At 49.0% G+C, this 24,330-nt stretch overlaps 1 protein-coding gene across 1 annotated transcript in view; it reads left to right on the top strand.

Annotated features, from left to right (window-relative positions):
- Window positions 1–24,330, top strand: part of MASTL (microtubule associated serine/threonine kinase like) — a 245,522-nt gene that overhangs the window by 103,209 nt on the left and 117,983 nt on the right. Inside the window, exons 4-5 of the mRNA XM_063921679.1 lie at window positions 2,447–2,535; window positions 24,025–24,131. Coding sequence (XP_063777749.1) covers window positions 2,447–2,535; window positions 24,025–24,131 — 196 coding nt within the window. The remainder of the gene's footprint in view (window positions 1–2,446; window positions 2,536–24,024; window positions 24,132–24,330) is intronic.

The raw sequence follows: 24,330 nt of genomic DNA, 5'->3' as shown, positions 1-24,330 counted from the left end.
TTTCGTTGGGTTGTGTGTTGGCTTGTTGCCTCACCGCTATTGCATATGTTTCTTCACTCATTGTATATCCGTCTCCTCGGGCACAGTTTCCTAGACTGAGTGTGTTAGGAGGGGCATAGAGGGAGGAGCCAGCCCACACTATTAAATTCTTAAAGTGCCCATGGCTCCTAGTAGACCAGTCTAAACCCCATGGTACTAAATAGACCCCAGTATCCTCTACGGACTACGAGAAAAGGATTTAGCGACATGACTGGCTCCTCCAGGCATATTTTCTAAACTGAGTCTGGTAGGAGGGGCAGAGAGGGAGGAACCAGTGCACACTATCAAATTCTTAAAGTGCCCGTGGCTCCTAGTGGACGTGCTTTGTCTCCTACTGGTAAAGGCTCATCTATCTATGGCCGCCAGCCCCAAGTAGTACAATTATTACTCCCTTGCTACTTACATCTAAGCTGTATTATGTTTTGAGAATTGTGGTGCTCTTTGTTACCTGTACTCTATTTTGTTATTTATTTACTGTAGTGCTAAGTTTGTCTCCCTGTACTGTCCTTTGCAAAACACTTGTGGCGCCCTATAAATAAAATTTAATAATACCCCATGGTACTAAATGGATTCCCAATATCCCCTACAGACTATGAGAAAAGGATTTACGGGTAGGTAATTAAAATTTTATTTTCTGTAACTTGGCCCTATGTATCCGGGCCAATTTTCCTTTATAAAAATAGAAGCTTTTGTGTGCAGATTACGGACCGGATGTAATAGAGTGCAAGAAGGACGGAGCTCAGACTCCGGCTGAACTCGTACTTTTTTTTTTTTAAAGCCGCAAACATTTACAAGGCCTTGTGAATGTTTCCTGCTTTAAAAAAAAAAAAAAAAACGTACAAGTTCAGTCGGAGTCTCTGAGCTCCAGCCGCCTCGCACTTTATTACATCCGACCAGTAATCTAAATCTATCTGTCCTGCAGGACACCAGAGTGGTGACACCTCATGGTCTCTATAGATACACAAAGGGAATGAAGAGAAAATGTATTCTGGAATAGGGGCACACTCTCAATTCATATGCTAGTAACTAATTAAAAATTAACCTTTAAATAGAAAGTACGAGGTGTAAGTGTAAAGTGGAGAGGTATGTGTAATTACCTGTCAAAGAAGAGGTGAGTCATAATATGTGGAAAATAGCAGGTAATGAGCAAAAGTGAGGAATATAAAAAAAATAGCACCAAATAACATTTATATATCTTTTACATTTCTAGATGTAAATTCGGGATAGTAGTAGTCGCAATCTGTGGACCAAAATTTATGTTGTATATAACCGTAGTCACAAAGGTAGTATTTTGTAGACCTCATTAGTAGAGGTCATAATCTGAAGAAACCATTTGTTCAATTTCACAATAGGATAGAGGCATCACGTGTAACGTTCAATGGCAGTGATTTTGCAAACTTCAAAAGTGTTTGAGTTCTGTAAATAAATGCTAGGTAATTGTAGTTCTAATCTGGAAAAGCATACATAACATTTCAAAATGTCATAACAGCATTAACACACAAGCCATTCAAATATAATTTCCACAGATTAAAGAATCATTAGACAATAGAGCCTGTGCAGTTAGGTGGGTTGGAATTTGCTTTCCCCTGTTTGCCAGCAGACCATGAATGGGGGAATGATAGTTACAACACAACAGGCACAGTGGAAGTAAGTTTAGTACAGCATCTGCCATCAGGTTCTCCCTGTGAATACACCCTGTTGCAAGTGGTACTACAGGGTAATATCAATGGGGAGCAACAATTACTAGAGAAAAGGAAAGCACCTGTATGAAGTAATCCCTGAGTGTGAGAGGTCACTGGTGCAGGGTGTCCGCTGTGTGCACAGAGGTACTGACGTTCGTTTCGACAGGTCTTCTTGGAGTGAAACGCACGTCATTACCTAACTTACTTTGACTCTCCGACCACCTCTCCTTTCACAGGTGATTACACGTACGAATACAAACTATACAAAGTGCCAGCATATTACGCAATGCTGAGGTAGTGGAAATTAAATTCAGTATCTGTTTTTACCTTCTAAGTGCCTGAAACCTTTACGTAATCATAGTTTTGAAATATTAGTAGCCTATATCTGCCTTATTGGCAATCTCTGATATGCTTAATTGCCCATATAAATCTAGTTTGCTTGTAAGGCTAGTCCACATAGACAAGTGTGGCCCAGGTTCAGTTGCATGGTGTGAAGATTAGGTTGTTAATGTAGCTTAATGTATGGCATGGCTGTGCTAAAACCTCAACAGGCCAAACAAATCTTAGCATGTTATGTTTTCCTTTTGTCAGTGAACTGATGCGCCCCTGTTCTGGTCTCTTACACTTGTAAATGAGGTACAAATATCGTGTGTATGTCTTCTTTATCTTTTCACATTTTATTATATAACATTTCTCATTTTGGTCTTTTACTTTACCCCCAACAGGGATCTGAAACCAGATAATATGCTGATATCGAATGAGGGTCACATTAAGCTAACAGACTTTGGTCTTTCCAAAGTCACCCTGAAACACGGTAAGAATAAATGCATTTTGCTCTTGTCTGAAATAACATGACTGCCTTTAGTTGATAGCCTAAATGAGTAGGAGATTCCTGGCAACTTCCACCCTGTTTTATATCGCTTAACTCCAAAATTGTCATGTTCATATATGGGGGCAACGTACCTTGTTCTACGGTTTCACAGCAAGTATTCTTCCGCCTGTATTACAAGCTATAGCCAGCCACCGCTCCAAATCCTTCTGTGAATGACAATGCATGCTGTGACATCGCTGTCCCTATCTATGCATCCAACAATCTGCAGTTTGTATGGAAATGTCTGGCATTCCAGGCAAATAAGATTTCTCTTACGTCCTAGAGGATGCTGGGGACTCCGTAAGGACCATGGGGAATAGACGGGCTCGGCAGGAGACATGGGCACTAAAAAGAACTTTAGGTTTGGGTGTGCACAGGCTCCTCCCTCTATGCCCCTCCTCCAGACCTCCGTTTAATACTGTGCCCAGAGGAGACTGGGTGCACTACAGGGAGCTCTCCTGAGCTTCCTGAAGGAAAGTATTTTGTTAGGTTTTTTATTTTCAGGGAGACCTGCTGGCAACAGGCTCCCTGCATCGTGGGACTGAGGAGAGAGAAGCAGACCTACTTAAATGCTAGGCTCTGCTTCTTAGGCTACTGGACACCATTAGCTCCAGAGGGAGTCAGTACGCAGGTCTCCCCTAGCGGTTCGTCCCGGAGCCGCGCCGCTGTCCTCCTCGCAGAGCCGGAAGATAGAAACCGGGTGAGTATAAGAAGTTAGAAGACTTCAGATCTTCAATGAGGTAATGCTGCGTGCCATTGCTCCCACACAGAACACACACACAGCGCACACTGTGGGGTGCAGGGCACGGGGGGGGGGGGGGTGGCGCCCTGGGCAGCAATGTATACCTCTAGGGCTGGCTATGATTTGATTTACACTATTTAGTGGTATTTCAGAGTATCTCTGCCAGTTTGTTTTAAAAAAAAAAAGCGGGACCGAAGCCCGCCACTGAGGGGGCGGGGCTTCTTTCTCAGCACTCACCAGCGCCATTTTCTCCACAGCACACGCTGAGAAGCTGGCTCCCCGGACTCTCCCCTGCTGATCACCGGTGACTGAGGGTTTTAAAGGGGGGGGGGGGGGGCACATAATTTGGCGCAATGAATATATATAATATGTATATGTATATGTAATAATCCTCACCACCAGGCTCCAACCGGGGCTATGATCAGGAAGAACCAGCACTCCATAATTCACAGAAGAAACTTTAATTGTCCTTATTCTTTTAAGACAAGTCACATATGCGTAAGCGTGAATAGTTACTTATCATTCTCAATATTCAGCATATTCAGCATAACCTGGGGAACATGATCCAAACCAGGAGTGGCTCCCAACAGCCGTTTCGGGCAAAGCCGTCATCAGGGGAGAATCCAAACATCTAATCACAGATATGTCCTTATCTACCCTTCACAATTATCCCACACTGCGTTCACCTGTCGTATGATACTTTCAAACATTCCCGCCACTCAGCTTACCTCTCACGTTCCACGAGAAACCCGCATCCCCGGAGCACATCAAGATGACGTACCAAAGTGCGCCGCTCCCGATGACAGCTGCGGGTTGCTAGGCAACACGTGGTGAGGCACCAGCGTCCAGACGACGCCGCGCCCGCCGCCGCCATCACGTTGTGACGCGGCCGCGACGGCAACCGCGTCGCTAGGCAACGGGCATACTCAACACAGAGAGGCACGTCACTGAAAGACACAGTGACGTTGAGGGTGTATTCCTCCCCGCTGCAAAGTAACAGGGCCAAATTCACCCTAGCTGATATGTGGAAAGGCTCGAAGGTCACAAATACCATTATATAACCACAATAAAAATTCACATATAATCAGATCGGTACTGAACTTGGGCTTATATACTATTCTTCCAATCAGCCACAAGCGCCGATCGAAATATCGAAATAAATTTTTGTTTTTCCAGGGTTATTGGCGCTGGGTGTGTGCTGGCATACTCTCTCTTTGTCTCTCCAAAGGGCCTTGTGGGGAAACTGTCTCCAGATAGAGCTTTCCCTGAGTGTGTGGTGTGTCAGTACGTGCGTGTCGGCATGTCTGAAGCGGAAGGCTCTCCTAGGGATGAGGTGGAGCGCATGAGTGTGGTGTCGCCGTCGGCAACGCCGACACATGACTGGATGGATATGTGGAATATTTTAAATGCAAATGTGAATTTATTGCACAAACGTTTGGACAAAGCAGAGTCCAGGGACGGTACGGTGGGTCAGACCCTGCCTTTCCCTATGTCACGGGCCTTCGGGGTCTCAAAAGCGCACACTTTCACAGATTCCGACACAGATTCTGACTCTAGTGTCGATTATGATGATGCGAGGTTGCAGCCAAAGTTGGCAAAGAGTATTCATTATATGGTTATTGCTATAAAGGATGTGCTGCATAATATAGATGACCCCGCGGTGCCTAATCCTAAAATCCACATGTTTAAAGAAAAGAAGCCTGAGGTTACCTTTCCACCTTCCTTTAAATTAAATGAGTTATTTGAAAGTGCTTGGGAAACTCCAGATAAGAAACTGCAGATTCCCAAAAGGATTCTTATGGCGTATCCTCTCCTGATCAAGAACAGGATACGGTGGGAATCCTCCCCACGGGTGGACAAGGCGTTGACGCGCCTTTCCAAAAAGGTGGCGCTGCCGTCTCAGGATACCACTGCCCTCAGGGATCCTGCTGACCGCAAGCAGGAAACTACCTTGAAGTCAATTTACACACATACCGGTACATTACTCAGACCGGCAATAGCGTTGGCTTGGGTTTGTAGCGCTGTACTAGCGTGAACCGATACTTTATCTGCTGATATGGATACGATGGATAAGGAAACTATTTTATTGACCCTGGGCCATATTAAGGATGCGGTCCTTTATATGAGAGAGGCTCAGAGGGATATCGGCATACTGGGGTCCAGAGCGAACGCTATGGCGATTTCTGCCAGGCGAGCACTGTGGACCCGACAGTGGACGGGTGATGCCGACTCGAAACGGCATATGGAGGTTTTACCTTACAAGGGTGAGGAGTTGTTTGGGGAAGGTCTTGCGGACCTAGTCTCCACAGCTACTACTGGTAAATCAACTTTTTTACCTTCTGTTTCCTTACAGCCTAAGAAAGCGCCACATTATCAGATCCAAGAGAGCTCTGGGATCTTCCTTTCTTGCCAGAGGTAAGGGCAAGGGGAAAAAGCTGCCAGCTACAGCCAGTTCCCAGGAACAAAAGTCCTCCCCGGCTTCTACTAAATCCACCGCATGACGCTGGGGCTCCGCGGGTGGAGTCCGCTCCTGTGGGGGCACGTCTTCGTCTTTTCAGCCAGGTCTGGGTTCATTCTCAGGTGGACCCCTGGGCAATGGACATTGTTTCCCAGGGGTACAAGCTGGAATTCGAATAGGTGCCTCCTTGCCGGTTTTTCAAATCTGCACTGCCGACTTCTTCCCCAGAGAGGGAGGTAGTTTGGGCAGCAATTCAAAAGTCGTGCCTTCAACAAGTGGTGGTCAAAGTTCCCCTGCAGCAGCAGGGGATGGGCTATTACTCAACCCTGTTTGTGGTCCCGAAACCGGAAGGTTCGGTCAGACCAATTCTGAATTTAAAATCCTTAAACCTATACTTAAAGAGGTTCAAGTTCAAGATGGAATCGCTCAGGGCGGTCATCGCAAGTCTGGAAGAGGGAGATTATATGGTGTCCCTAGACATAAAGGATGCATACCTTCATGTCCCCATTTATCGACCTCATCAGGCGTTCCTGAGATTTGTAGTGCAGGATTGTCATTACCAATTTCAGACGTTGCCATTTGGGCTTTCCACGGCCCTGAGGATTTTTACCAAATTTTTACCCCCTGCTTGCTCCTGCGCAAGCAGGGGTCCCGATTATCCCATACTTGGACGATCTCCTGATTAAAAGCGAGATCGAGAGAACGATTGCTAGACAGCGTATCACTCTCCCTGAGGGTGTTACAACAACACGGTTGGATTCTAAATCTACCAAAATCACAGTTAGTTCCAACGACCCGATTGCCTTTCTTAGGCATGATTCTGGACACGGAACAAAGGAGGGTCTTTCTCCCGATGGAAAAGGCCCAGGAACTTCAGAGCTTGGTCAGGGACCTCTTGAGGCCGGACAGGGTGTCGATACATCACTGCACTCGAGTGCTGGGAAAAATGGTGGCGTCTTACGAGGCCATTCCATTCGGCAGGTTCTATGCCAGGACTTTTCAGTGGGACCTTCTGGACAAGTGGTTGGGGTCACATCTACAGATTCATCAAATGATCAACCTGCCCCCAGGGCCAGGGTGTCTCTCCTGTGATGTCTGCAGAGTTCTCACCTTCTAGAGGGTCACAGGTTCAGCATCCAGGACTGGGTTCTGATGACCACGGACACGAGCCTCCGAGGATGGGGAGCAGTCACACAGGGAAGAAGCTTCCAGGGTCTGTGGTCAAGCCAGGAAGCTTGTCTACACATCAACGTTCTGGAATTAAGGGCCATATACAACGGCCTTCGTCAGGCGGAGACCTTACTTCAAGGTCTACCGGTTCTAATTCAGTCAGACAACATCACAGCAGTGGCTCATGTAAACCGCCAAGGCGGCACGAGGAGCAGAGTGGCAATGGCAGAAGTCTCAAGGATTCTTTGATGGGCGGAGAGTCATGTGAGCGCTCTGACAGCAGTCTTCATTCCGGGAGTGGACAACTGGGAAGCAGACTTCCTAAGCAGACACGATCTGCATCCAGGAGAGTGGGGACTTCATCAAGAAGTTTTCGCAGAGATTGTAAGTCAGTGGGGACTGCCTCAAATAGACATGATGGCTTCACGCTTCAACAAAAAACTTCCGAGATATTGCGCCAGGTCAAGGGACCCTCAGGCGTTTGCAGTGGACGCACTGGTGACACCGTGGGTGTTTGTCCCTCTTCCTCTCATCTCAAAGATACAGAGAATCATAAGGCGAAGAGGAATTCGGACAATTCTCATTGTTCCAGATTGGCCTCGAAGGGCCTGGTATCCGGATCTGCAGGAGATGCTCACCGAAGATCCGTGGCCTCTTCCTCTCAGGGAATACCTGTTACAACAAGGGCCCTGTCTATTCCAGGACTTACCGCGACTGCGTTTGACGGCATGGCGGTTGTACGCAGGATCCTAGCGGAGAAGGGCATTCCGGAGGAGGTCATTCCTACTCTGATAAAGGCTAGGAAGGAGGTGACATCGAAACATTATCACCGTATCTGGAGGAAGTATGTGTCTTGGTGCGAAGCCAAGACTGCTCCTCCGGCAGAATTCCATCTGGGCCGTTTTCTCCACTTCCTACAAACTGGAGAGAATTTGGGCCTAAAATTAGCCTCCATTAAGGTTCAGATTTCGGCCCTATCCATTTTCTTTCAAAAGGAATTGGCTTCTCTTCCAGAAGTCCAGACTTTTGTGAAGGGGGTGCTGCATATCCAGCCTCCTTTTGTGCCCCCGGTGGCACCATGGGACCTTAACGTGGTGTTACGGTTCCTTAAGTCTCACTGGTTTGAGCCTCTTCTGACAGTTGAATTAAAGTATCTCACTTGGAAAGTGGTCATGCTGTTGGCCTTGGCGTCGGCACGGCGGGTTTCGGAGTTGGCGACTTTGTCTCACAAAAGCACTTACCTAATTTTCCATGTGGATAGAGCTGAGTTGAGGACTCGTCCTCAAATTTTAGCCTAAGGTGGTTTCTTCTTTTCATTTGAACCAACCTATTGTGGTGCCTGTGGCTACAAGGGACGTGGAGGATTCCGAGTCCCTGGATGTGGTCAGGGCATTGAAAATTTATGTGGCCAGAACGGCTCGGGTTAGGAAAACGGAGACCCTGTTTATCCTATATGCAGCCATCAAGGTTGGCGCTCCTGCGTCTAAACAGACTATTGGTCGCTGGATCTGTAATACGATTCAGCAGGCTCATTCTACGGCTGGATTGCCGTTACCAAAATCGGTTAAGGCCCATTCCACTAGGAAGGTGGGCTCTTCTTGGGCGGCTGCCCGAGGCGTCTCGGCATTACAGTTGTGCCGAGCAGCTACCTGGTCGGGTTCAAACACCTTTGCAAAGTTTTACAAGTTTGATACCCTGGCTGAGGAGGACCTTGTGTTTGCTCAATCGGTGCTACAGAGTTATCCGCACTCTCCCGCCCGTTTGGTAGCTTTGGTATAATCCCCATGGTCCTTACGGAGTCCCCAGCATCCTCTAGGACGTAAGAGAAAATAAGATTTTAAACCTACCGGTAAATCTTTTTCTCCTAGTCCGTAGAGGATGCTGGGCGCTCGTCCCAGTGTGGACTAAATGCTGCAAGACTTGTTTATAGTTTGCTTACATAAGGGTTATATTACCGTTTTAATCAGTCTTGGGCTGATGCTGTTTTGTTTCATACTGTTAAATGGTTCGTATATTCCATATTATACGGTGTGATTGGTGTGGGCGGGTATGAATCTTGCCCTTAGATTAACAAAAATCCTTTCCTCGTACTGTCCGTCTCCTCTGGGCACAGTTTCTCTAACTGAGGTCTGGAGGATGGGCATAGAGGGAGGAGTCAGTGCACACCCATACCTAAAGTTCTTTTTAGTGCCCATGTCTACTGCGGAGTCCGTCTATTCCCCATGGTCCTTACGGAGTCCCCAGCATCCTCTACGGACTAGGAGAAAAAGATTTACCGGTAGGTTTAAAATCTTATTATTGCTTCTTATCTGTTATGGATTAATGCACTCTATAGAAATAATTGTAACCCTTCTAAAGGGCCCAATACACTAGTACGATTTTACACGATTTCATACAATTCCGATATATCCGCCTGATATATTGTATGAAATCGTGTACAGTCGTATGTGTTTTAGATCGTATCCAATCTGATGCGCGTCACCGTGGCTGTCGGATAGGATCCCCAAGGTCGTTGGTGCTGCACTAATGATATATCGGAATTGGATGGAATCAGATGGAAAAGGTGTGTTTTTTTTGTTCATGTGATATATCGCATGCAATGTATCACAGGGAAGTTTCACTGGCATTCTCAGGACACTCCCAGCCCCCGTAGCCCTCTATCCAGCCCATCAGATATATCTCATGGTACAATTGTATGCCGTACGATATATTGCATGCGATGTATAGCGGCTTCATCAATCGCATGCGATATATCTTATGCAAAAATAGCACAAAAGTACCAAATCGTATGGAATCACTCCCGGGAAGGTCTCGGGGGAGTTGAAGGGAAATTACATCCGAATTCAGCCTCAGACATAATGTTGTAGTGTATGGGGCCCTTTGGCGATGTCTGTTTTCTTTATTACAGACCATACACCTGTCAGATTAGGTGAAAGCTAAAATTTACATTGCTCGGCGTGGCCTGGCTGGTGTGCTGTGAGGAAGCATTTCTTATGAGCTCCTGCAGCCCCACATATAAATAGTCTATTTGCAGGGACTTGCTGTACCCCACGGGAGCACAGACACAGATTCCTGTGCCCTTTATCACCCAGGGCGAGGGGCATCGGTTGCGGAGCCGGGGAGCCCTTTTAAGGGTTCCCGCGGGTTGCGGCCTTCCCCTCCATCAGAAGCCGGGGGCTGGAGTACGGCTTCCCCTCCCCTACTCAGTACAGCCCTGCGGCCTGCGGACGGCATTGCCCAGGAGACGGCTACTACTTACCCCGTCGAAGAATACCGGCGGCCGGAGAGAGATACCCTCTGAACCGGAGCTCCCAGGGGTCCTCGGCAAGTGGAGCGGGAGGACGGAGCTCTGAGCGGCGGACGGAGGCGGCCTCGTGCGGCGGGTGAGTCACACGCTGGTGTTTCCCAGCAACTCACCGCGGCGGTCTCTCCCCGCTGCCCCGACAAACGGAAAGAAAGTTGCTTTCTTTGCCCACGGGACATCACATCGCCGGCCCTTGTGGAGGCTTTGACCTGGCCCTGCTCACATCCCCAGCCTGCCAGACGAGACGGAGGGAGCAGCGGCGGCCATCTTGGTAGAGGCATAGCTCAGCAATAGATCCCCTGGAAACGCCGCAGGTGCCCTCGCTCAGGGCCACACTCCGGGGCCAGTGGGCATAGACACACAACATAGCCCTGCATTGCAGCTGGGGATAGATGAGCTCGCAGCCCGGATCCTGAGTGACTGAGTGTCCCTTCACCTGCCCTCCCCAGACTCGCAGTGCTGCATCAGGTCTGAGCTCCATCAGAACAGACCTTTATGGTCCAAGCTCACCCCACAGTCGCCGTCCCCCCATCTGGCTGCACCGCCTCCCACGCACAGACGACGGGGTACCGCTGCGCACAGCACCTGAGGGGACACACTGCCCGACGCGTGCTCTCACCCTCCTATTCATTCGCCACTGCTGGCTGACACACAAACGTGGGCCCACGAACACTGACACCACCGGGGGCACCCTCAGGGCGCCATCTCTTACGCCCACATAGACAACCGACGCGGCCCATTGGACGACCCCAGCAGTGTCCCTGGGAGATCTTAAACTAACAGGGGGCTTAAGAGTGTACCCTCCCACCTCAGCATACCCGACCGGGCTCGGCGGGTCATCCTCCCGTGAACCGTTCACCATGTGATCTTGTCATACTGCGCTCCAGGTCCCGTGTGCGATCCTAATGCCCTAGGAGCTCCCCCCATACCTGCCTAGGTGTTGACTACCAATTTTTCTCACCCCTCACCACCACGATGCCTAAAGGGGGGAAAAAGACGAACGCCCATAACTTGGTGGGCTACTTCAAGAATTCTACCCCATCCTCCACCCGGAAAACTGCCTCACCCCCACCCACCTCTGACCGGGACTCAGATGATGACTCTTCCTCTACACCCGCCACAAAAGCAGACGTCGCCCTTCTCCTGTCCGAAATGCGCAACATTAAGAAATCAATCCGCGCGGAGGTACAGGAGGCGATATCGGGCCTGAAAAGCGATGTGGACAATCTGGGCTCCAGAGTCGACGCCATCGAGAGAAAACAAGAAGAGCTAATAGCCTTCCAACAAGAATCGGAACAGGAGATGACCCAAATGCGTACCGACGTTATGCTGATGGCAGATAAACAAGAAGATTTAGACAACAGAGGCCGTCGGAACAATCTTCGAATCCGTAACGTTCCCGAAACGGTGGAACAATCCCACCTCATGGATTACCTGTTCCGCCTCTTCCGCACTCTCGCCCCCTCCGTTCCAGACGACATGTTACTCCTAGATAGAGCTCACAGAGCCCTGCGTCCTAGATCCCAGGATGCAACAACACCGAGAGATGTGATCCTACGATTTCACTACTTTGCGGCCAAAGACCAAGTCTTCGCCAAAGCTAGGAGGTCTCCGGTTACCTCTTTCGAAGGCTCAGATCTTTCAATCTTCCAGGACCTGTCGCCAGTCACGCTGAATAGGAGGCGGGAATTAAAGGACATAACCAAAGCCCTGAGAGACAGCAACATCAGATATAGATGGGGCTTCCCCTTTGCCCTCCAGGTCAGGGCGGATGGTAAATTCCTCTCTGCCAGATCACCGGACGAAGCCCTACAACTACTCCGTCAACTGAACATCTCCGCCCCCCCGGCCACCTCTCAACGACCTCTACCAGTCAACACCTCCCCTTCCCTCACGGCCCCATCTCCAGAATGGAACACAGTTGGACCGACAACACGTACCTCTTTAGATACATGAGCCGTTATATGTTAGGGGCCTTACAGGGCAATGATGCCCGAACGGGCCTTCAGAGTACCACGGAAGATCCCGGTGCGCCTTGCTGAGGCCCGCATGGGGTACAAGGCCCTCTATATAACAATTATTCACTGTTTATGTCACTGCTGCATATCTGACGAGTGGACCTTCTCGGGCCCCCGGGGCAGGGGCTCCCCGCGGCTGGCCGCGGGGGCTACTGTCCCTGGCGACCCGACTGGGCCGCCGCCTCTCTCTTATTATATCATACTACTCTAAGTGTTGTTATTGTTGCTTTGCGATTGCCATGCCGTGTTTACCCTTGGTCCCCTTATGCTCCCCTTCCTCCCTCCCCCCCCCCCCCCCCCCCCTCGCCTCCACTCACCCCCCATTCAATGGCGCGGAGCCCACTAGATAACTGCTGTTGACCGCTTGTTGCCTTGGCGAATGTGTTTTGGGTGGGCCTTCCCGGGCCCTTGGGACAGGGTCCCGCGCGCCTGGCCGCGCGGGCTCCTGCCGCGAGCGGCCCGACGGGGCAGATTCTCCTTTTCTTAATCCAAACTGATTCCAATGCTACTACTGTTGCTTCGTAACAGACATATCACAAGTACCTTTAGTCCCCTCGAACTTGCTTTCCCCCCCCCCCCTGTTGGCTTCTTCGGCCTACCAACCGCAATATGCGACTCACCCCCTTCCTCTCCCCACTCCCCTCCTTCCCCTCCCTTCCCCGTTAGCTCCTTTGGCTTATAAGCCGCAATACATATATTTAAATTGAGTTTGTACACACACGGGACCCGGTTTTCTCTTCAACCGGCCGGGTTCATCCACCCCCCACTCGACCTCCGAGGTCGACGTCGGACGAACTGGACCTGCGGGTCTCCTTCTTCCTTGGGTCCGACTAGTGAGAATGGAATTTCCCTGTTATCAAGTTATGGATACTAATTTTTGCCTATGCTCCTTCTGTTCTCTTACTCTTTCTCCCCCTCTTTCTCTGATTTCCTCCCCTTTCCTTTCCCCTCTCTCCCCAGGGGTCCCGCTGATGCGCTCCCATACGAACTGTGCTCCACCTCAACGCCATGGTTCTTAGAATAATTACCCTGAACACGAAGGGATTAAACAGCCCACGTAAACGCTCTTTTTTGTTCCAGTCCCTTAAACAACTCAGTGGTGACATCGTATTCTTACAGGAGACTCACTTCTCGGGTAAGTCGCACCCCGAACTTAGATCAAAATCATTCCCACAATCTTTCCATGCTTGCGACCCCATGCGCAAGAAGAAAGGGGTCTCTATACTATTTGCCAGACATCTAGATTTTACCCCCTCTGAAATACTGCGGGACCCAGAAGGCAGATACTTGCTATTAGTAGGGTTATTAAACGGATCCCCCTATACGTTCTTGAACGTATATGCTCCAAACCAGCTTCAGGCCCCCTTTCTTTCGCTCCCTAAATAGCCTCTTAGCCTTGCACAGAAACGGCAGCGTGGTGTTGGGGGGAGACTTTAACATAACTCTGGATAGCGACTTGGACAGATCAAAACCTTTGCCCAGTTCCATGCGCTCCTTACACTCGCGCAACGCAGCCGCTCTAAACCACCTGCTGTCACAGCACCTCCTCTTCGACACCTGGAGAACGAAGGAGTCAAATGCTAGGGATTACACATATTATTCCCCCATTTTCGATGTCTACACAAGACTGGACATGATATTTTTAAGTGCGGAACCAGCCCAATGCATTCTTGACGCCTCCATCCACCCGAGCACGTGGTCAGACCACGGCCCGGTTTCTGTGGACGTCCCTGGCCCGCACCCCCCCGTTCGGCACCCTGTTTGGAGGCTGAATGACAGACTCCTCCTGAACCCTCAAACAAAAACTCGCATAGCCGCCGAAATATCACACTACTTTGATACAAATATATCCCCATCTATTTCCCCTATGTTATTATGGGACGCCCACAAAGCAGTAATACGCGGAAACCTGATTAGTGCCTCATCTCATAATAAGAGGACCAGATCCAAACGCATACGGGAGCTCTCGGACTTGGTGACGTCCCTCTCACAAAAACACAAAAAAACTGGTTCCGAAGCAGATCGTTCGTCCTTGTCCGCGGCCAGGGGAGAATTAAATATGCTCCTGACGGCGAAGGCAGAGGCTAGCCTGAAATGGCTTAATCAGTCCTTTTACGAAAAAGGGGATAAAGCTGACCGACTACTAGCTTCTAGACTTCGGGCTAAACTTGCTAGGAACAATGTCCTATCTATCCAGTCCTCCTCAGGCAAGAAAACAGCTGACCCTAAAGGTATTACTGAAGCTTTCTCTCGCTTCTACGAAAAACTATACAACGCCCATGGGCCCACTCAATCGAAACCGGACTTTCATGAGGCCATTCGCGCCTTCCTGTCCCAATGCCGGCTGCCTTGTCTGAGCCCATCGGACGCCGCAGGATTAAACTCAAAGATCTCCAATGAAGAAATAGCCACCGTGGTTAAAGCCCTAAAACTTACCAAGGCGCCGGGCCCAGACGGCTTCACGGCCGCCTATTACAAGACTTTTCTTCCCCAACTTGCACCCCACCTTTCATCCCTCTTCAACGCAGTTTTACAGGGTGCTTCTTTCTCCAAATCGGCTCTGGAGGCTAAAATTATAGTTATCCACAAGGACGGCAAAGACGCTTCTAATTGCGCTAACTATAGACCTATTTCGCTACTTAATTCGGATATCAAGATCTACGCAAAAATTTTAGCCCTACGATTAAATAGTGTATTACCACACCTCGTCCATAATGATCAGGTAGGATTTATTCCCGGTCGCCAAGCCCGAGACAACACAAGACGCATTATTAGCCTTGCTCACCACATCAACCTCACGCACACTCCTGCTCTTTTGCTTTCTCTGGACGCAGAGAAGGCGTTTGACAGGATAGGGTGGCCCTTTCTATTCGAAACACTTGCCCACTTCGGTTTTCAGGGGGAGTTTCTCACAGGAATTCAGGCCTTGTACTCGTGCCCCTCCGCCAGAGTATCTGTGAACGGAGTGCAGTCGGACCCTCTAGTTATCTCCAACGGCACCAGACAGGGCTGCCCACTCTCGCCTCTGATCTTTGCCCTAGTTATAGAGCCCCTAGCAGCCCGCATCCGAGCCTCGCCTGACATCGGGGGACTGAAGGTAGGGGGCTCCACTTACAAAATTTCTCTGTTTGCAGACGATGTCCTCCTTTCGCTTTCCTCGCCACACACTTCTTTACCGAACCTCTTTGACCTCCTCCTTGAATATGGCCAAGTCTCGGGGTACAAAGTAAACTGGTCCAAAACGGAGGCTCTCCCCTTCCACATCCCCCCTCCCCGATTATCCCACATGCAAAGCAACTTTAAATTCACCTGGTGCGCTTCTAAAATACGTTATCTGGGGATCTTTATTACACGCTGCCACGGAGACCTATATAAGGAAAACTTTTCGCCACTGTTCAAAAACCTCAAAGCCGACCTCCATAAATGGCAATCACTAATTATCTCCTGGCTGGGGCGCATTGTAGCTCTGAAAATGAACATTATTCCCCGTCTACTTTACCTGTTTCAGACTCTACCGGTGAAGGTTCCGGAATCTGTTTTAGCACAAGTCCACTCATGGTTGCTTCGATTTGTGTGGAGAAACAAGGTGCCCAGAATAGGCTTCTCAACCCTGCGCAAACCAGTGCAGGAAGGAGGTAGAGGTTTCCCAGACATCCGCCTATATTATTTGGCCTCCCACCTTAGCCAGGCGGTAACCTGGTTCGCCCCTACACAGACCCTACGCTGGCTCCAGCTGGAGTCGGCACTTAGCCCCATCCCATCTTTGTCATCCCTACTCCTATCCCCCCCTAGATCCAGATCTCCCCACCTACAATTGCACCCGGTGCTAGAGTTCACTTGTCAGATATGGGACTATGGCACACGTCGCTTTCACTTACTGACATCTCCCTCGGCGCTTACCCCCTTATGGGACAACCCCTCATTTGCACCAGGTCAGTCATTTTCCCGCTCGGGTCCATGGGCGGAACGGAACATACGCTTTGCTCTGGACATGCTCACCGATGGAAATTGCGCTCCTCTATCGGACATCATGACGAAATTTGACTTCCCGGAGGCAAACCCCTTCACCTATTTCCAGCTGAGACATTTCATCACCTCTTTATCAAACACGTCCCCGTTCCAACCTCTCACCACGCTGGAGTCCTACTGTTATCACAAACCACTCGAGCGAGGAATCATCTCTCTGCTATATTCCCTTCTCCAGAATCGGGATCAGAAGAAGTCCCCGGCCTTCGTGCTCCAGTGGGAACGGGATTTAGGGCCGGTACCTGATGACTACGATTGGTCGGACATCTTCGCTGCGGTAGCGAAGTCCTCTATCTCAACCCTGGTAAAGGAAAACGCATACAAAATCTTATACAGGTGGTATCTTGTCCCCTCAAGACTCCACAAAATGTTTCCATCCTCATCACCCATGTGCTGGAGAGAATGCGGGGAACACGGCTCTTTCCTCCATATTTGGTGGACGTGCCCTAAAATCACAAAATTCTGGGATGCAATCGCACACCTGTTGAGTACAGTACTCCAGACTCAAATACAAAAAGCCCCTTGGTCCTTCCTACTAGGACTCCCCATTGCTAACGCACCCCCAAACTCTGGTAAACTACTGACACAGATCCTAAACGCAGCTAGATGCTCAATTGCCCTTCAATGGAAACAGAGGGAGCCCCCCCTATTAGACAGGTCATCAACAAGATATGGTATCTCGCAAGCATGGAAAAAATCACTGCATATCTCCATAATAGATCTTTCCAGTTTCTTCTGAGCTGGGAACTTTGGTTCGATTCACAGGCTCCCGCAAGTGGATTGCGTTCCCCCGGAAGCTCGTTGGCTCTCCTGCTTTGAGTTCGGTGTCCACCTATCCTGACAAGTAGTTACAAACCCGCCCCCAAATGTGACCTCTTCGTGTCCCTCAGGTAGCATTCTTCCCTTCTTATACTAACGCCCTACCCGTGATCAGCGGACAGAGGAGGCGCACTAGCGGCCCCCCCAAACCTGGGTCTTCCCCCCCCCCCCCCCCCTATCCTATTCCCTTCCCGTCTTGTCCCGCTCCCTCTTCTCTCTCTTCTTGCTCTCTCTTTCTTTCCCTAGAATTCATCTTTCTAATGCTATATGCTAAGTGCGTAATATCCGGTTCCCACCCGGCAGTAGGGTCTTCTCTTTACTCTCACCCAGAGGTATAATCCACAACTGTTTTTCATCTCAACAAATGTATGATTAACGACTCACATGGTACCCTATTCCTCTTATTTACCTCCTTTCTTTCCTGTCACAAGTTGGGAATCGCATGATTTATGTTCTAGAGCTATATCTCTGTTTTTGATTGTATTTGTTACATGACGACAGCTCACCCCACGTGTGGTGGGGAGCTGTGGTGTTATTCATAACCTAAAAATTAAAATAAACAATTTAAAAAAAAAAAAAAAAAAAAAATTTACATTGCTCAGCTCAGTATTGCACAAACTTTAGTACACATCAATCTCCAAAAGCAGGTTGTTCCTTAAGTATAAGGTAACTAAGTAGAAGAGCATGCGTTCGCTATACTAGCCAATCTGTAAATTTTTCCACAAAAAAAAAGCCTTTCTGCAGCGAGGTACACTGTTCCACAGGGAATACATTGGGGGTGTAGAGTTGGATCTTGATCCAGAGGCACCAACAGGCTAAAGCTTTGACTGTTCCCAGAATGCGTTGCATGGCCTCCTCTATAACGCTGCCTCTGGATACAGGAGCTCAGTTTGCAAGTTGGTGCCTGCAGAGCAGGTCACTTAACAACAGTGGGGGCTGCGCTAGGCAGCCCTGAAAAGAGCTTTTAGAAGACTTCAAGGGCTGCAGTACTTTATATGTCATTGTTACATACTGTGCTGCGGCTCCATCACCTCCCCAGCAGTGCTGCATACTCCCGCTGGCCAAGTTCCCGGTTACTTGCGGCGGAGGCGCTCCAGTTATCAGGCACACCGCCGCTGACGCTCTCCAGGATAGCGTGGCTGCTTCTTAGGGAGGAGGTAAGAGAATCCTCCAGGCGTGACACGCCGCTAAATCGCGTTCCGGTCGCGGTCCCAGTAGATGGACCGCGTCGCTGGCGTGGACACTGTCAGCACAGGGACCCCACTATATCCACCAGGGCAGGTAGCACAGGTCGAATTATGTAAAATCCATTTTAAATAGGCTCCACAGTACCCGGTGGTGAGGACCAGCATAGGGGATAGGTCGCTGACCTGTAGCCCCTCCCCCAGCTCCAGGCGCCATCTACTGCTGGTGTTCCCGCCCTAAAGCTGCATCTTGCTCTCCCTCACTCCCTGGCTTAGATTTAGGCGCCATCTTCTCAAGTAGCTGCGTCTGGTCTCCAGGACTGCTGGGCAAAGTCTCCTCTGTAAATCCGGCTGCCTCATCAGCGCTGTGATTCTACAGTCACTTAAGTATTCTACATGTCTTTTTAAGACAGTGTTCGTTAAGAACAAGTGTCTCTCTACCAGAGTATTTAGTGCAAGTGTTCTGATATGTGTGCCTGCATTTGCTGCATGTAATTCACTTTCAGTGTATCACAGCCATACCTATCACTGTATTCTGTACCCTGGGAGGCTAGGTGCGTCAGGGTCAATCAACCTCATACCGCATTAATTCTCTGTTTATGTTCTGTATTTACCGTCTCATAATTAAGGGACTGTTTTGCAGGTATTGTATTTGTCTGGCTATATTGTACTGTTATGCTCTACGGCTACATTCCCTATAATGTCTGCCACAAAGGGCGGGAAACCCGCGGGTGCTTCTGCATCATGCAGTGCTTGTGCCAAGGATTTACCTGAGGGGGAAGTTTTAACTGATGGTCTGTATACTGGGTGCCATACATCTCCCAGTCAGCCCCTGTAGCCAATCAGGAGCCACCTTGGGCAGCATTCTCAAGTATGCTGAATACGCTTGTGACACGTCTTACGCCCCCTTTGGGACCTCCTGTGCCATTGCAGCCACATATTGTCGCTGTAGTTAATCCGCCCTGGGCGGACACTGTCTACCCAGGTACAACAATTAAATCAATCTCTAGTTAGACAAAAATCTATGCCGCTTCCTCCTCACAATCCACTAATATTTCAGATAATTCTTCTGGTGAGGATAGGGAATATACTGATCTGTCAGACACTGATACAGTTGCTTCTGACGAGGAACCTACAACTCAGGTTGATGTTCCTGACATAGTGGAGGCTATTAAGCTGATTCTACAAATTGATGATGAGGTAGATCCCACTACTGCGTCTAAGAAACCTTATAAGTTCAAATTTCAGAGGTTGCTAAAGTAATCTTACCACATTCTGACCATTTAATAGACATACATCAGGAACCCTGGTCTTCTCCAGGATATAAATTCTCCCTGTCTAAGAAGATGCTAGCTCGTTATCCTATCCCTGCGAAGTTGAGTAAGAAATGGGAAAATCCACCGCCAGTGGACTCTCATGTCACCTGTCTTGTGGTGTCATCTACTCTGCCTGTCACCACTGTCACCTCACTGAAGGAACCGACGGATAAGCGTGTGGAGGTATGCCTGAAGTCGATTTTACTCCCTTACAGGTGCTGTACATAGACCCACTATAGCAGTCTCCTGGGCCGCAAAAGGTATTGAAGCATGGGTTCAGGCATTAGAGGAAGAGCTGCCTCAGGATATTTCTGACACTGCCAGACAATATCTGTCTCATATTACCACCGCCTCCCACTATATTCAGGAGGCGTCCTCTGAGGCAGGTGTAATGGCGGCCAAGGCGTCTACTACGTATATACTGGCTCGCTGAATTCTGTGGTTGAGGTCCTGGAAGGTGGACCTGGACTCCAAAAGGACCTTGGAGTTGCTCCCCTTTAAGGGAGACATCCTATTTGGGGAAGATCTAAATAAGATTGTGACTGACTTGGCGACTGCTAAGACTGCGTTTCTCCTAAGTACTAATCCTTCTGCACCGAAGGCTAAGAGTACCACTTTTCTTACCTTTCGACCACCAGGTACCCAAGACAGGCTTGTGCTTCCAAAACCACTAAGCCTAAACCTAAACAGTCCTTGGCTGCCCATCAGCCTGCTTCCAAACTAGACAAGCCAGCTGCATGACGGGCCGGGCTTCCCCCTGGAATCCGTTGAAAGCGCAAGTTCAACACCTGGTTGTGCGATCCCTCCTGGACACAGGAGTGGTAGTGCCGGTACCTCTGCCCCAGAGAGGCAGGGGATACTAGTCGACCTTGTTTCTAGTCCCGAAACCCAATGGGTCGTTCCAGCCTATACTCAACCTCAGATCATTGAACAAGTTTGTGAGAGTGCCCAAATTCCGTATGGAAACGCTGCGCTCTCTTCTACTGGCCATGGAACCCAAAGACTATATGGTATCCCTGGACATACAGGATCCTTACCTGCATATACCAATTGCCATATCGCATCAGCAATATCTGCGGTTTGTTATTGGCAATGTACATTATCAATTCCATTTGGACTGGCCACTGCCCCTCCGATCTTCACCAAGGTCATGGCCGTGATGACTGCTCTTCTTTGTCATCAGGGAATCGGGATCCTGCCATATCTGGAGACTTGCTGATCGTGGCGATCTTCCAAGATGTTCTCCTCAGTCATCTGAAACTGGCGGCCCAATTCCTACAAGCCTACGGGTGGCTTATCAACTGGAAAAAGTCTTCGCTGGTCCCTGCTCGGAGCATTGTGCACCTGGGTCACTGCTGGACACGCACAGCCAAAAACTGTTTCTATCTCCAGAGAAAGTCCTGAAACTTCAGGACAGGATCAGATACTTCCTTTCTCGCCCAAGAGTGTCGATACACCTGGCGATGCAAGTACTAGGCCTCATGGTGTCTGCTTTCGACATGGTAGAGTACGCTCAATTTCATTCCCGCCCCCTGCAGAGGTTAATCCTTTCCAAGTGGGACGGCCTGTCTCATTGGATCAGATCTCAAATGATCTCCTTGATTCCGGAGGTTCGTCAGTCACTGAGCTGGTGGCTACAGGACCAACAGTTGAGCAGGGGCTGTCCCTTCTGGATCTCCAGCTGGGTCCTGCTGACTACGGATGCCAGTCTGCAGGATTGGGGTGCGGTGTTAGAGCAACACTCTCTCCAGGGTTGGTGGATCAAGGCAGAATCTCTCTTCCCAATAAATATTCTAGAATTGTGGGCAGTGTTCAATGCTTTGACGCTTGCCCTGCCTCTGATACAGAACAGGCCTGTTCACAACACCACCACGGTGGCATACATAAATCATCAAGGCGGCACTCGGAGCCACATGGCAATGATGGAAGTATCAGAAATCCTTTGTTGGGTGTAATGCCATCTGCCAGCAATATCGGCAGTGTTCATTCCCGGAATCCTCAACTGGGAAGCGGATTTCCTCAGTCATCAGGACATTCATGCCAGAGAGTGGAGTCTTCATCCGGAAGTTTTTCAACTCCTAGTGGACAAGTGGGGCCTACCAGTTGTAGACCTGATGGCGTCTCGACACAATCACAAGGTTCTGGTCTTCGGTTCAAGGACAAGGGATCCTCAAGCAGCGTTCGTGGACGCACTGGCAATTCCATGGAACTTTTGGCTGCCATACGTGTTCCCTCCAGTGTCACTTCAGCCCAGGGTACTACGGAAATTCAAGCAAGAAGAAAGAATACTACTTCTAGTCGCTCCAGCGTGGCCCAGACGGCATTGGTTCTCAGACCTGCAGGGTCTATCGAATGAGCGTCCTCCTTCTACTTCCTCAATGCGCAGACCTCCTCATTCAGGGCCCTTGTGTCTACCTGGACCAGGCCAGACAGGTTTTGACAGCATGGCTCTTGAAGCTTCACTCCTGAGGGCCAAAGGATTCTCCGAAGCAGTTATCTAAACTATGCTGAAGGCCCGCAAACCGGCTTCTGCACGGATTTATTACAGGGTCTGGAATTCTTACTTCACCTGGTGTGCTGCTAAGAATTACAATGCATACAAATTCAGAACTTCCAGACTTTTGGCTTTTCTGCAACAAGGCCTAGACTTAGGCCTTCGTCTAGCCTCCCTCAAGGTTCATATTTCTGCCTTGTCGGTGTGGTTTCAGAGAAAGATAGCGTCTATTCCTGATAATCATACTTTCACTTCAGGGCGTTTTACGGATTCAGCCTCCCTGTGTCCCTCCTGTGGCTCCATGGGATCTGTCTGTTGTCTTGAATGCCCTACAAGTGTCTCCATTTAAACCTCTTCAGTCTGTGTACCTGAAGTGTCTTACGCTTAAGGTCGTGTTTCTGATGGCTATTGCCTCTGCTAGGAGGGTGTTTGACTTAGACGCTTTGTCCTTCGTCCACCCTTTCTGATTTTTCACCGTGACCAGGCAGTTCTTAGAACTCGTCCCGGTTATTTACCTAAGGTGGCGTCATCTTTCCATCGTAACCAAGAGATTGTGGTTCCGGCTTTTATCTCTTCTGGTTTGTCCTCCAAAGAGCGGTCTTTGGATGTGGTACGTGCTCTCCGTATTTACGTGGAGAGGACTGCCTCTCAGGAGGTCCGATACCCTTTTTGTACTTTTTGGTTTTCACAAACGTGGCTGGCCTGCGAACAAGCAAGCCTTGGCCATATGGATTAGAATGGTGATTGCACAAAAATATGCACAGGCTGGTCTTCCAGCTCCTGCTGCTATCAAAGCCCATTCTACTCGGTCTGTTGGACTTTCTTGGGCGGCCCGCCGAGGTGCGTCCGCTGAACAATTGTGCAAGGCTTTCTACGTGGTCCTCAGTGAACACGTTCATTAGTTTCTATGCCTTTGATACTTTCGCCTCCCAGAATGCTTCCTTTGGACGCCGGGTTCTTGTGCCCACTACGGTGCATCTTGTCTCATGACGAACTTCTTTAGGACATCCCCGATGTATTCCCTGTGGAACACAGTGTACCCCGCTGCAGAAAAGGAGATTTATGGTAGCCTTAGCATAGTTAAATCTTTATGCGAGGTACACTGGGTTCCACAGGGCACCCACCCTGACGCACTTAGCTTCTTTGGGTTTGTATGGCATTAGCCGCTGGTCCCTTCTCCTGTCGTGAGAATGTGGTTCTATGTGACTAACATCTGCCTTCTCTTTTACCTGCTACTGCATTGGACTGGTTAACGAAATGGAGCTCCAGTGTCCGGAGGCGGGGTTATAGAGGAGGCCATGCAATGCATCCTGGGAACTGTCAAAGCTTTAGCCTGTTGGTGCCTCTGGATCAAGATCCAACTCTACACCCCAGTGTATTCCCTGTGGAACCCAGTGTACTTCTCAGAAAGAGGTTTAACTATGGTAAGTCTACCATAAATCTCTTTTTGCAATTACCCCCCCCAAATTCAATTAATGACTGGGTTTTTTTTTTCATGGAAAAATGTTTATATTTCCGTGCGAAAAACACATGATCTGGGATAAGTTCCCGGATCTATGTGTTTTTGCAATAATAAAAAAAATAACCTCTTATCGGGGATCTCGTTTCTCCAGGCAGGTGAAACAATCCCTTAGCTGTTGGCGTCAATGGAATTACCCCCGAGAGCCTCAGCTTATTGAATTCCCCACTATAATTATAATATTTTTTTTTCCCGGACAGAAAATGGAATCCGATGTCTGGTTACTATGGGCCATTTCAACTTTTCTACACAGTTGCCTGAAACAGTTTTTACAAATGTTGTACGTTGTATAATAATGAGTGTACTGGTTCTTTCAGCGTTAAAGGAGGATTGTTGTGTGTGTTTTTGCTTTAGCTAAATATTTTAATTTCTTTATTTTTAGAGCTAAACATGATCGATATTTTAACAACACCTTCAATGGCTAAACCTAAGCAAGATTATTTCCGTACCCCAGGACAAGTGCTTTCTCTTATAAGCTCCCTGGGGTTTGTAAGTATTTATTGTGCAAGACGTAATAAATGAATATTGTGAATGGGAATCGGTATGTACAGAGTGTATGTTTAGAGATATGGGTATAGAACAAGGATCACACACAGATTGACTGTTTATATCTCTAGCTTACAAGTAGATGGTTGATAGCTATGGGACCCTACAGCATGTGGTCTTATTCCAGTGATCTGTTTGTCAA

The sequence above is a fragment of the Pseudophryne corroboree genome, chromosome 5 (genome assembly GCF_028390025.1).
Source record: "Pseudophryne corroboree isolate aPseCor3 chromosome 5, aPseCor3.hap2, whole genome shotgun sequence".
Lineage (NCBI taxonomy): Eukaryota > Metazoa > Chordata > Amphibia > Anura > Myobatrachidae > Pseudophryne > Pseudophryne corroboree.
The sequence above is the reverse complement of the archived record's forward strand: the minus strand, read 5'-3'. Positions and strand labels throughout refer to the sequence as shown.